This window comes from Pelodiscus sinensis, chromosome 5, assembly GCF_052426305.1.
Source record: "Pelodiscus sinensis isolate ZL-2025 chromosome 5, ASM5242630v1, whole genome shotgun sequence".
NCBI classification, from domain to species: Eukaryota; Metazoa; Chordata; order Testudines; family Trionychidae; genus Pelodiscus; species Pelodiscus sinensis.
The window spans coordinates 103,086,705-103,101,531 of NC_143056.1; the positions used below are offsets into that span (position 1 = coordinate 103,086,705).

Here is a 14,827-nt window from a genome sequence, read left to right on the forward strand (position 1 = left end):
TGTTAAGGTGGTCAGGTGCCAAGGTGGGGATGTGCAGTCCGTCAATTGCTCCACTGCAGTTAGGGAACTCCATCATGGGAAAGCTGGCCACTGTGGAATCCATGTTTCCCAGAGACACTACTCCCTGTAGCAGAACAGTATTGCTTGCTCTGGCTTCTTGTATAACAGCAGCCCCCATTGTCGATTTCCCCACTCCAAATTGATTCCCAACTGACCAGTAGCTGCCTGGCTTTGCAAGCTTCCACTGGGCAATGGCCATGCATTTCTCCACTGTCACAGTGACTCTCATTTGGGTGTTTCTGCAGCTCAGTGTGGGGGAAAGCAAATCATAAAGTTCCAAGAAAGTGGCCTGTACTTGTCTGGTGTCACCAGAACCAGCATTCCATGATCCATGATAAGGCTGCTTTGGCTTCTGTGCAGGTAACCAGGTCCAAAAAGGATGTGAAAAGACTTTGATCTCAAGTAATGGTAGAGGGAGTAGATGAGCACATTCTGGGACACTGACAACATGGACCAGTAACCACCCGCTGCACAGTTTTGGACCCAGTGTGCATAACCCAGACTGCAAAGTGGTGCAGGCACTGTGGGATAGCTGCCCACTGTGCATCACTTTCACGTTCCTGGATTTCAAAGGGAGCAGCCAGATCACTGCTGCACCCGTGAGGGGGTGTTTGCCCCAAAGTGTATGCAAAGGGGACCATGTGCAGTGTCAAACAAAAACTTATCTTCTTCTGATTCTATATATGCTATTCATGTAATTGTATAATATCTGTATGTGAAGTTATAAACATGTACTCTGCATGTGGTTGAGCAATAGGCGAGGAATGGTTAGCCAATGGATATGCTAATGAGCGGGGCTCCAGGGACAATGGATCGCTAAATACCAAAGACACACCTGGCCAGGGACCATGTGACCTTCTCTGATCAAGAACATAGCTAGATGGATATAAAATGCCATGTGACAGACTCCATTTTTTTGTCTTCAGATTTGCTCTTAATCCCAGATGCAGCCTCTCAGGGAACTACGAGCCAGAAAGAATTGTGGACCTATCCTAACATAGGATGTACACCAATGACTTTTAAGATAGCAGTTTATAAAATCTCTGCTAAGAGCCTGCATTGAGAACTGGGAGATTCGATGCATGTAATGCATTATCCTTTAACAACCTTATTCTCATGCTTTTCTTTTTTTTAGTAATAAACCTTTAGATTTTAGATTCTAAAGGATTGTCTCAGCGTGATCTTGTGGGTGAGATCCAGAGCGTAAATTGACCTGGGAACTGTGGCTGGTTTCTAGGGACCAGGGAACCTGTTCGGGGTAGGTGAGATTGGGTTCTGTAACCCCTCACCTGTGTATTAGGCCCGGGGCTGTTTGGGGCACAGAGAGAGCTGGGGTGCCAGAGAGGTTATGCTCGTAAGGCTTCTGGCTGGCCAGGCTGGCAGCTGAAACGCGCTGTGGGACTAGTTTGTGGCCTATTTGGGAAGGGCCTCCAGTCAGGGGCAGTAAGGAGCCCCGAATTTGAGCAATTTGCCCTGAGCGGACGCCCTCAGCTGTGCCCAAACCCGGCCTGGTCCATCACAATCACTCTCAATGTTGATGGCAGTATCCCTACCAGGGATGCGCTACTTCAAACTATGTTGAATTCTTGTGCACAGTGGAGACATGGACCTTCAATTTAACAAAATCGGGCAGTAATATATCTTAATAAATTCATCCTTATCTCGTAGTGTAGACGTGGCCTAAGTCACAAATGTGCAAGAGATTTATCTGAAAAACACTGCATGATTTGGCACTATTGGCAAGCTTTATTGGGGATACCACATGTCAGGAATGAGATGCTTTGGCAGAGCTGAATTAAGAAGCCTGGCCTGCAGCTCCTTGCACTACAATTGGCCTGTGTGTCTGCATTATCTTAGCACTAAAAGTCATAAACATACGCAACACATAAAACAAAGACCAAGGAAAACTGTACGTTCAATCACAGGACCCCTCTGCCCCCACCTTTGTGTATCCCACATAGTAGGAGGGAATGGAAGAAAACTATAGGGTGAGCAGTAAAGGCAGCTCTGCTTAATGTTCACCCTGCCTCCTCAGACGTACCTCTTTTCTCTCCACAGATTGGTGTGGACAAGGGGACATGGAGGGTGTTAGGGAACATGGCTCAGGATGCTGAGAGGACAGTGAAAACTGCTATGAAACAAAGATTTTAAAGAATGACCTCGTGATTCTGGGTGCCCATCTTTAGACACCTGTAAGGCATATGGTTTTCAGAACGTGTTGCACATCCACCTTCTGAAACACAAACACCTTTAAAGAGTCCCAGGATGGGCACCAACATTTGAAGTATCCAAAATCACAATCACCACCTCCTGCATTGCTAGCCATGAGTATGACTTTTTTATATACATTAAAGGTTAGAGGTAAAATTCTGAATCCACTCACATCAATAGAATTTTTGCAATTGACTTCAGTACAGGCAAGTTTTCATTCTAAATATTCAGTTGGCGTTAATCCAGTCTAGCTTTACACAAGCACATTACATGTAATAAAGTACTGAAAGGTGTCTGTGGGCCTGCACTTAAGCATGCTGTTACACTGTTGCATCCACATATATGGTAAACACAGCCCCAAACAGGTACACAGATTTCAGTACACAGATGTCTTGTTTTGAAAATCTGGTCCTGAAATGTTGAGAATCAGCAGAGAATGGAGAGAGAAGTTGCTGTATTTACTGTGACCCTCCCCTTACTATGCAGCTACCACCAGGAAGGGCAAGAATTGGTGGAATTATTATTCTATGTTCATGAATTGCTGCTGGGAGCTATAACATATACACTACCAACAAACGAGCATTCCATTGTAAAACATGCAACTCACTGTCAACATTCCACTTGATACTCCTTGGAGGAAGTTTAAGGGTTTCATTGATCTTTTCAAGAACTGTCTGTAACTTCTGCTTCTGAGCAATTTCAGACTGTGTGACTTCAGCAACATTCAGTTTTTCACACTCAAGTTTCTCTGAAGTGATAATGGAAGAAAAAAAAAACAGCTAGTCTACTTCTTAACCCTAGATGCCATCAGTCATATGTGAAGACATTCTGTTCCAGTGGATTTTTGAAAGATAGCAAGCATCATAGCTTTAAATTTAACCCTTGATTTCTCAGTCCATTCAGGTACTTTTTTCCCCCTTAAGGAGATTTCCAGTCTCAGGCTACATTTACACTACCACAGAAAGTCGACTTAAGATATGCAACTCCAGCTACATGAATTCACTAGATCTACTAAACTGACAGCTGGTGGATCAGCCTCAGAGCATTAATCCCCAAGGTAATACAGATGTAGTAATATTTTGGAATCCTAAACATATCACCCACATGTTCCCATTATCAGGGCTCGACAATTAATGTAATCTACTTGCCCATGGTGAGTAGATTACAAGCCGGCACAGCCACGCAGCGTGGTCAGTGCATGCGCAGCTCGGTCTGCGCATGCACAGCATGCCGAACCGCGTGGCTGGCGAGCCCTGCCCATTATTTCCCCTAACATTTAAGTCTTAAGTAGTAAAGTCTAAACTGGCTAGACAGGTTTGGATGCAACTCCCTCTACTGTACATCTAAGGGGGTTAAATATGCTGGGGCTTCCACAGCTGTTCCATAGGGGATTTTCTTCACAGAAGTGAACTGAGCTACAAAACAACAGGCTTGATAGAGATAAATATCGCACTTAAAAAGATTTGATTCATCCGCTCCAAACCAACAGCTTTGCCCTCAGTGAATTACTGACTTAAGCCACCTTAATAAAAGTCAGGTGTGAAATAATGGAAGTGAATCCCTACAGGGATTTGCAGTGGTTTAAACAAAGCAGTTTTAAAATTAACGTTGAAAACTATTGCAAGTTATGCGTGTATACAAGGACTTTAATTAATTTAAGTCACATTAGTTCTGTGTAATAAGAAAATGGCACAAACATATTTTCAAGGCGGAGCAAAAACTTTAAAAAAAAGCAAATTTAGTAGGGTATGTCTACACTACCACCCTAGTTCGAACTACGGTGGTTAATGTAGTCAATCGAAGTTGCAAATGAAGCCCGGGATTTAAATATGCCGGGCTTCATTTGCATCTTGCCGAGCGCCGCCATTTTTAAATCCCCGGTTGTTCGGACTCCGTGCCCACGGCTACACGCGGCACGGAGTAGGTAGTTCGAATTAGGCTTTCTAGGTGTACCAGTGTACCGGTAGTTCGAATTAGAAAGCCTAATTCGAACTACCTACTCCGTGCCGCGTGTAGCCGTGGGCACAGAGTCCGAACTACCAGGGATTTAAAAATGGCGGCACCCGGCAAGATGCAAATGAAGCCCGGGATATTTAAATCCCGGGCTTCATTTGCAACTTCGATTGACTACATTAACCACCCTAGTTCGAACTAGGGTGGTAGTGTAGACATACCCATAATGATTAAAGATATACAAAACTGCTTATAACAAATTACAGTAGACTTCCGATAATCTGCACCTTTTGGACCTAGGTGGTACCGGATTATCAGATTTGCCGGAGAATCGGGAGGTCCAGTACAGCTTCACGGCTTAACAGTTGGCCAGGACACAATCTCCCTCCCTCTCCCCTCCCCTCCCCTCCCCTCTTCACGTCTCTCTCCTCCATGCTGTAACCTGATCCTTCTCCCCCTCCTCTCCCCTTTCCCCTTTGCTGAAGCAAAACGCTCTTCTCCATACTGTGACACGATCCTGCTCCCCTTCTCCCCCAACCTTATGCTCCGTCTGGTTACAGCCAGCACTGTGCTGAGCGGCAGGCTTTTTAATCAGCTGGTCAGGGGCGCTTGGCATTTTGATGCCAGAGTATCAGGAGTGCCGAACAGTTGGATGCCGGACTGTCGGAGTTTTACTGTATATTGGTTAATTCAAATAGTGATCTTTCATTCATAATCTGTGAAATTATCTACTAATTGCACAAGAACTTAGATGACTGTATGATTTCTTTTCACAAGTATAGTTTCTAGTCTTGGAATATCTGAATGCAGAATTCCTGAGCAGAAATTTGTTAGACATATTTGTTATTTTAAAGACAAATATTGCTATTAATAATCTCTCTCTCTTCCATGCAGTTGTTCTTTTCATATGCAAATTGCTTTATCAACATTCATTGATTAATCCTCACTTTTTTGAAGTAGGCAATATAATTATCCACATTTTACCAGATCTGGAAACTGATACAATGAAATTAAATACAGAGATGGCTTGCCCAAGAGCAAAGTTATAATCCAGGGGGTTCTGATTCCCAGTCATTGCTCTCAATGTTATACCCTAAACTCTCACATTGTACAGGCAGTCCCCGGGTTACGTACAAGATAGGGACTGTAGGTTTGTTCTTAAGTTGAATTTGTATGTAAGTCGGAACTGGTACATATTATAGGGGAAACTCTAGCCAAACATTTCTCCAGAGCTCAGTTTTATTCTCCCACACCTCACTTCCCTCAGTCCTTTATTCTCAAGATGAGGTGTCTGCTGAGAAAAGCCGCTCCGCGTCTCCCTGGTCTGCTAGGGGGGGCGCTAGCTTCACGTCTCCCTGGTCTGCTGGGGGGAAGCAGCTAGTGCAGGGTTGCCTCACCCAGTTTGTAAGTAGGGATCCGATGTAAGTCAGATCCATGTAACCTGGGGACTGCCTGTATTAGCAAGGGAGATATAAATTCAGAACAAACTTATTGAAGGTGCTTTTGATATTGAAGTAAGTAAAATCCAATGGGCCCAATTGTCCTAATTCAGGAGTAACTGGCCTGATGTCAGTGGAATAGCACAGGCGTAAATGCCTGCAGAATCAGGCTACATTATTTTATCAATAGCAAAGACAATACTTGATCATGTCTTCGTAAAACTGCTAGGCTCCTTACAATCACAGATTAACAGGGCCTAGTGGGGCACCAGCAGCAGCAGGAAGTGGAGCGACGCACTTGGAGATGGGGTAGTAGAGTGAGCTAGGGACACGTCACTCTGCTTCCCCACACTGCTGCTGGTGAGTACGGAGGGGCAGGAGTGAGGGAGAAAGGGGCAACAATGCTCCCTCTAATTTTTTCCATCTATGTGCAGAATAAATGTTGTTATGTGCACCAAGACATGTGCATATGTACACCACCAATAGAAACACATGCTACCAGCTGTAGGAGGCTGTGGGTGCTCTACTAATTGGGTGGAGGGCATTTGAATCATTTCTGGATGGCTGCCCAAGCACTCAGCTAATAGGGAACACTGGGGGGAACCCCTGCTGCCAGTGTCAGGCCCTCTCACTAGTCCTTCAGGCCATATCAGTAGGGGAGAGGGCTTGGGTGAAGAGCTAGGGAGCAGAGAAGAGGCAGAGGAGGAGCAGCAGGGCCGTGGCATGGAAGGGGCATTGTCCCAGCCCCTCCCACCCCCGGGCTAGGAGTGGCGTGGGGAGGAGTCATGTGAGGAGAGGCAGTCACGTGGCCAGTGGCCTCCTTTTCCCTCCCCCCACCATGTTTTTCCTCACCAGTTGCCCCTGAGTGGAAGGATTCCTACTGACATCAACAGGCATTGGATCAGGTCCAAGCAAATGAAATATTAATGTATATAATAAATTGATTAGCTTGTGTTTGATGTATGTTGTTGGACTACACAGAAGTCAGTGGGACTCTGCCCACCTGAATCCAATAGCAGGAACAAAGCTATATTAATTGAATCACAGTGTTCAATTTGTTAATCATTCATAGAGGCAAAAGTCTCTTTATGGACCTGTTCTGCATGGTCATTACTAGAACTGTTTATGGAATGTTTCAAGATTAGTTTCAGATACTGGACTTCATTGGAGACTTTACAAGCTGTAATCATTAAGAAAGTGGCTTCCAAGCCAACAGTTAAGTTACAAGCCAGCTCTGCTTCTGTAGTCTTTCCTTTCTTTCTCAGTTGCAGTTCAGTTTGCAACCCACTGGGTATAATTACCTTACTAACGTGAAATCAGATCTCAAATCTGATAGAAATGTCAACTTTTCAAGAGAGATTCTGAGACGAGACTGAATAAACTAAACTATGGAATCAGCACAGATTAAAAACACCCACCACTGTAATGGAAATACCCTTTTGCTTTCAAACTTGATTTCCACTTTTCACACTGTTTCCACAGCATACGTGCAGATCATACAGATTTGCTGCCGACACTAGAACACTGTCTCCAGCACCTCAGGTACTCTTTTTGTTCTTTTTGTCAACTTCAGTGTAACACACCTTGCAATGTAGCTGAGAAAATTGTGCTTCCTTAGTCTATACCAAGGGGTGAGCAATAATTTTTAATGGGGGGACACTCCAAGATTGTGGTAAGTGGTCAAGGGCCACACTTCTACTCTGGGACAGAGGTTGTGTGCAGAAGGGAGTTTGGGGTAAAGTACTGGGGTGTAGGAGAGGGTGTGGGGTGTACAAGGGACTTTGGGTAAAGGAGGGGGTTGTGATGTGGAGGAGGGGATTGGGGTGCAGGTTTAAGGAGAGGGTATGGGTGTTACAGGAGAGGATTCTGGCCTCGGAGAGGCGTGTAGGAGGGAGTGCAGGGTCTGGGAGGGAACTGTGACCTAGGAGGAGGAGGAAAGGGGGTGCAGAAGAGCTGGGTGATAACCTGTGGCAGGCAGTTGGAGGGAAAGTGGGGGTGGGGTGCCAGAGACAGGCTCTGGCTGGGAAGCACTTACTTAAGAGACTCCAAGCCAGCAGTCCTGCAGGAACCTGAGGCAGGCTCTGTGCCTGTCTGTTGCGCTCCCAACCAGGTCAAAACATCAGGCTGCTACATGTGGCTCTGCTCAAGCAGGGGATGAGGGAGGGAGGAGGCTTTGCACACTGCCCCTGACCCCAGTAAAATTTCTCTACTCCTAGTGGCTGGAAACTGGACAATGGAGGCTGAGATATTTTGCCCAGGGATGGGGAAAGTGCGCAAAGCCTCCCTCCTCCCTCTCCAGCATCCAGAGCAGAGAACACCCAGCTGTTTAAAGTGGTGTGAGCTGTTCTAAGAGTCCCAGCGAGGCAGCTGTGGGCCAGATCCGGGGGCTTGGCAGGCCGGATTTGGCCCACAAGCTGCATCTTGCCCATCCCTGCTCTATACTATAGGATACAGCCTATTGCTCAAAAGTCTTCTAACACTGAGCTGTTTTTATAGGTAAAAATAATTTTAGTACCACAAATGTAAGATGATACCAACCCTCTTCTGATTAGGAATGAGAGCCCTGCTCACTGAAAGTGCTCCACCAGCATATATTTAGTTTCTTACCAAATAATTTCTGTAATACTTGTCCATCATACATGTCTTCTGCAAGGTCTTTCACAATAATCCTTTCTCCAGCCAATACATCATTAATCCAGTCAATTAAAACCTATACGAGGAACACACAAACTGTCAGGATTATGTGTTGTGTATTTACAATGTAAAACACATATCACACGCTCAGTGAAGAGAGCACCAGTGCTACAATGGCTGTGAAGCAGTGAGGAATTCTAGCAGGAGCAAATGGGAGAGGCTGAGCACAGGACACATGGGAGATATTGTTCATAACTTTTTTGGAAGGAAGAGTTAGGATAGCACGCAGCTCCAAATATGGGACTGATGCAATGCCCTTTTAGGCCAATATCTTTTCATTCATTTCAATGCCCTTCATGAGAGAAGCAAGTTACTATAGCCAACCTCTAAAGAAGCTATCAACTGATGTGCTTGGTATCAGCTAGAAAAAGGAGCTACAGAGGAAATGAGAGTAGTCGTTTGATTAGAGGGGGACTGAGATTAGTGAGTTCCATCCCAGACTCTGGGATTAGCTCACGTACTCTTGTGTCAATCGCTTAACTTCTTTGTACCTCATCTAATAGCTGATTCTTTACTTATTGAATTATGACTTGTGCTGTTATACTTTGGGGATTCCCAAACCAGTGAGAGCCTGTACCATCACCTGCCCTGTAACTTCTGGATACCTTAAATGTGCTTCTGCTGTGGCTCGCAGCCCGGACACTAAAAGACAGCAGATTAGCATGCTCCACTTCTCATAGAATTATAGAACACTAGAACTGGAAGGGACCTTGAGAGGTCATCGAGTCCAGTCCCCTGCCCTCATGGCAGGACCAAGCACCATTCTGCACCATCCCTGATAGATGTCTGTCAAACCTGTTCTTAAATATCTCCAGTGATGGAGATTCCATAACCTCCGTAGGCAATTTATTTCAGTGTTTAACCACCCTGACAGGCAGGAAATTTTTCCTAATGTCCAACCTAAACCGCCCATTGTTTCTTGCCCTATCCTCAGAGGCCAACAAGAACAATTTTTCTCCGTCCTCCTTGTGACACCCTTTCAGATACCTAAAAACCACTATCATGTCCCCTCTCAGTCTACTCCTTTCCAAACTAAACAAGCCCAGTTCTTTCAGTCTTCCTTCATAGATCATGTTCTCTAGACCTTTGATCATTCTTGTTGCCCTTCTCTGGATCTTCCCCAATTTCTCCACATCTTTCTTGAAATGTGGTGCCCAGAACTGGACACAATACTCCAATTGAGGACTGATCAGCACAGAATAGAGCGAAAGAATGCCTTCTTGTGTCTTTCTCACAGCACTCCTGTTAATGCATCCCAGAATCATGTTTCCTTTTTTTGCAACGGTGTCACACTGTTGTCTCATATTTGGCTTATGGTCTACTATGACCCCTAGATCCCTTTCTGCAGTAGACAGTTGCTTCCCATTCTGTGTGTGTGAAGCAGATCGTTCCTTTCTAAGTGGACTATTTTCCATTTGTCCTTATTAAACTTCATCCTCTTTACCTCAGACCATTTGTCCAGTTTGTCCAGATCATTTTGAATTATGACCTTGTCCTCCAAAGCACTTGCAACCCCTCCCAGGTTGGTATCATCTGCAAACTTAATAAGCGTACTCTCTATGTCGATATCTAAATTATTGATGAAGATATTGAACAGAGCCGGTCCAAAAACAGACCCCTGTGGAATCCCACTTGTTGTGCCTTTCCAGCAGTATTGTGAACCATTAATAACTACTCTCTGAGAACGGTTATCAGCCAGTTATGCACCCACCTTATAGCAGTCCCATGTAACTTGTATTTGCCTAGTTTATTGATAAAAATATCATACGAGACCATATCAAATGCCTTACTAAAGTCTAGCTATACCATGTCCACCATTTCTCCCTTATCCACAAGACTCGTTATCCTATCAAATAAAGCTATTAGATTGGTTTGACATGATTTGTTCTTTACAAATCCATGCTGGCTGTTACTTATCAATCACCTTATTATCTTCCAGGTGTTTGCAGATGAATTCCTTCATTACTTGGTCCATTATCTTCCCTGGCACAGAAGTTAAACGGACTGGTCTGTAGTTTCCTAGGTTATTCTTATTTCCCTTTTTATAGATGGGCACTATATTTGCCCTTTTCCAGTCTTCTGGAATCTCTCTCGTCTTCCATGATTTTTCAAAGATGATGGCTAAAGGCTCAGATACCTCCTCTACCAGCTTCTTGAGTATACTAGGATGCATTAGATTCCTGGTGACTTGCAGACATCTAACTTTTCTGGAGATGTCTGTGTACTATGATGTTCTGGTTTAGTGCTCTGACCCTAGCAACCTGCCTACAAGAAAGCAGCTATGCTCTGCCTTCTACCAGTCTTGGTTACTTCTTGCAGAGTGACTCCAACACATGGCCAGTCCCAAATTTCCCCCAAACTGCTTGTTTGGCTTCCTCCATTTGTCTGCTGGCAGTTGGTGTCAGGGCTGTGCCCCAGAGCAGCAAAGCATTCAAGCACCTAGAGTCACAGGGCAGACAGGAACACACACTCTCAATGATCTGGATTAAATCCCAGAATACCGCATGTGCACTATTAATTGCTAATACAGTACTGTTCATATGAAAGAAGTCAGGTAAAAGAAATAAATTAGCTTCATTTGTACAATGAAATCTGAAAGTGGGTGCATGCTTTCCATTACCTTCATTAGCTCTTGTAATTTGGGATCACTTCTTGAATTTGGATCAATCATTGTTCGGACTTCATTTTCCTCTATAATTTGTATTAAAAAGATATTACAAAAATTGAACATTTATAACATTATAGTTTATATAGGCTCTTATGTCAAGATGTAAAATTATTGTGAATTACCCAGCATCGTGTCCTCAGGGTCTAGTTCAAATGGAATTGGACTGAGAGGCAAATTAATGGCATTTATTCCTTCTTCTTGTAGTTCAGATACTAGAAAATGAAAAAGAAGAGCTTGGTCAAATTTTAATCCATTTTTATTTTTTATTTCACTCCCATTAACAGCTACTTTAATTATATTCATTTATTTGTAACAAAGAACATGAACTTGTTGCCTTGGCCTCTTGGCAACAAAACTAAGAGGAACAGTCCAGCAAAAACTTACTCACATGAGTAGTTCTTAGACAGGTAATTACACTGAGGTCAGTGGACAAACAAAAAGAATTTGTAGGATCAGGTTCATTCTTCGTCAAGTCTGAAAAGGCTTAGCTCACATTTCTTATGGTTAATGAACTGGTACTTAACACTAACAAACCATTTGGGCTAAGCGATAATCATTTCCACCAGCTACACTACTTTGGTATGTGATCTTTTCCAGGCGAATGATTAAGCAGAATCAGACCAGGGTGCTCCTGCTCCATTATAATCACAATGCATCAAGAAATGGGAGATAGCCTGTTTCCTCCTGAATTGGTACTGATCTGGTGCCCCTACACTTTGCTGCTAAAGGTTTTGGCCCAGTTTCTCAGAAGTACCCAAAGAGCATTGGACATAGGTGGGGAAGGAAACAGCAAATGACCCCTTTCTAGCCCTGGTCCTAAGGCTGGCTTTGTCTCCAGCACAGTTTTAAATAGATCTGTTGCCAATATACCTCAGAGGCTGTTTTAGTAGCCAGAGATCACCAGGTTGTGTCAATGCTCATGTCAAGATTCCTTTTCCCCATACGTGTTACTGTGCTAGGGCACAGAGATCATAAGTGGTAAGCCACTACCAAAATCTTAATTCACTAGATTTCCTGAAAACTTGAGGAACCATCTACATACTGAATCACGTAAGTTTAGGTCTGTTTATATCCTACTGCAAATCAGATTAGATTTGAGAATGAAGCCCCTTGTTTTATCGATGAGAAGTAACAATTAAGCCCTCAGCATCTGTGGTCATTAATTTTCCAGTGCACTTTCTGAAAAACACATTGTTAGCCTAGTTCTCCAGGTCAGAGTTTAATCTGACTAACTTAATTTTACCAAAATTTTTACTGAAGTTTCAACTAGACACTGTATTACTTTTGCCCTAAGCCAATGCCAATGTTCACAGTCAAAGAGTAGCCAACTTCCACATCAGAAGTGGCACATTCCAGCCACGGGCAATTCAGTTAAAAAAAAAAAAGCAGTGAGGTTGGAAAAACTGGGTGGAGGAGGGGAGACAACAGTTAAGAGGTCCTCAATTCTTTTCCGTGGTCTTGGAAAAATAATATGTGTGTGTGTGGTGAGGAAGGGGGGCTCAGATTGTCTATTTTAACAGAAAAATAATGCTGACAATAGCTCCTTGGATTGTAATGTATCCTCTGAAGCTGAAGACTGAGAGCAATGGACCAATCTAATTTCTCATGTGGCTCCAGTGAATTTAGAGGAATTACTGCAGGGCTGATTTTGACACAGCATGTACAATCTCAGTAACTGGTTATACATAAAGGCAATTGTTTTTTTAACTGCTAATGTCCCCTGGAGACAATCACTATTTGTTTTATTATCCCATTTGATTTTTATGCTGTAAGATCTTTATGGGCATAAAAGCTTTAGTGAATAACAGACTTCTGCACAAAGACCTCTATGTACTAAAATCTTTATGCCCATTAAACATTTCAGCACTGAGGTTTGTAGGTGGAAAACTTTATTCACATACATTCTGATAAAGGAGTATAGTAAATAAAATCTGTTAAAGCCAGCTGGTTCCGCCTCCCAGATGAGTTGGCTGTCAGCCAGGTCATGCCAACTTACTGGCCCTATATGGGCAGAAAATATGAGACGAAGCAGCTAGCTTTTGCACCTAGTATGAGATAGAGAGGAAAAGAGTTAATCCTTTCCCCATCGAGAGACAATGGCAGAGCTGGCTGACACCTCACCCAGGAAACTGAATACACTAGTGCTATATTAGGCATATTTTTTAACATCTACATGTCCAATGTTGCATCACAATATGGTAGCAGAATATCAAGAAGTAAGAGCATACCCAACTCGAACAAGCAAAAATACCCAGCTAACTTAAATCATATGGCTGATGTCTCACAAATGTTATTATAATTAAAATCTGTATGGTTTGGTAATTAACTTCAATGCACACAGGATTTCACTGATAGGCACAGATCCTACATATGTGAATACTCCCACTGAACTCAATGATACTATTCATATCTAAAATTACTAGATATTTTGTAAAATTACAATCGTGAGGCTACAGTGAATATAGTGCAAATGAAACATGACTCTTCTCTCATTTGTATTGGTTATACACAAGTATAATTCTAATGATAATGAAGTTACTCCTTATTTTGCGTGCACACACACACACAAATATATAATTAAGTAGGGATGTAAATGAGTAGTCGATTAGATGATTAACTAATAAGCCAAGGCTTATCAGTTAATCTAGTCGACTACTTGCATTTACCCTCCTTGCTGCCTCTGGTGGTTGAACTATAGAATCATAGAGCTAGAAGAGACCTCAGGAGTCATCAAGTCCAGCTCCCTGCCCAAGGCAGGCCCAATCCCAACTATAACTCCCCTGATTGCTGCTTCTGATACAGAGGCAGCAGCATGAGGTAGCAAGGGCTCCAAGGAATAGGGCCAGATTGCATTGGCTGCTGGCTCCGCCTCCCGGGACAATAGAATAGTCGACTAACCACTAAGAATTAGTCAATTTTTCTATTACTCTATAATTAATATTGAAATGACCATTCAAAAATAAACGTCATGTCAGGTTGTGTGAGCTGAGGATGAAATGTATTACATAATATATCGATAGGGTTTCTAAGAATTGCCATTACAAACCATTATTATATGCCTAAGAGTTTATAGTTCAACCACCAGAATTCGATTTAGATTACGGATCTGCATACCACATAACATTTCAGTGGAGTAGTCCATTTTAAAATGGTATTTTATTAATTTATTTATGTGTTTTAATTAATTGTCATGAAGAATCATTTAACTAGTTCTAGTACTTTAATAAAAAACCAAACACATATAGGTTTGAGGGAACTTTTGTGATTTAATTATGACATTTCACAAATGAATGAGACATAAAATAGTGAAATGTCCTGTACTATTAAGAGGAAAAAAATAACCCAAAGGAGAGACTGGGGTTTAAAAATGAGATGTTGCTTATGAACAGTGAGGTTATTTTTGCTTTTAAAAAGTGTAAAGATTTTTATTACATTCTTGAATACACAGATCTGATTCACTGACACAAAACAGCCGAGTGGTACAATACTGCCACTGGATCGGACCACTGGAAGGTTTCTGCTCCTACTTCTCCCAGCCCCCTGGCAAAGGAGGCCTGGCTGAAGAAAAGAGGACACAGTTAAGGCACCCTGCACTGCAGCAATCACTTGCTGCCAGAATGGCCCATTGGGATCTTGACAGCTAGTCTCAGTAAAACATCCACCAGAGACTCTACTATTTTGAGATCACAGCATCAGGTGATGAATGCAAAATACACATTTACAACGCTGCCTCCTCCGCAGTGGCGATTGCTGCCCAACTGCAGCCAAGGAGCTAGGTTATCATAAGCTAGTTCTCTCAGTT

At 43.0% G+C, this 14,827-nt stretch overlaps 1 protein-coding gene across 7 annotated transcripts in view; it reads right to left on the reverse strand.

Annotated features, from left to right (window-relative positions):
* PARVA (parvin alpha) overlaps positions 1-14,827 on the reverse strand; it is a 238,667-nt gene that overhangs the window by 128,699 nt on the left and 95,141 nt on the right. For 6 of the 7 annotated variants that reach the window (XM_075927863.2, XM_075927860.2, XM_075927859.2 and 3 more), the window contains 4 exons: positions 11,148-11,237; positions 10,978-11,048; positions 8,271-8,373; positions 2,879-3,019 (listed from right to left, as the gene is read on the reverse strand). In XM_075927863.2, the coding sequence (XP_075783978.2) occupies positions 2,879-3,019; positions 8,271-8,373; positions 10,978-11,048; positions 11,148-11,237 (405 nt within the window). The remainder of the gene's footprint in view (positions 1-2,878; positions 3,020-8,270; positions 8,374-10,977; positions 11,049-11,147; positions 11,238-14,827) is intronic. The other variant, XM_075927862.2, reaches the window with a different exon arrangement.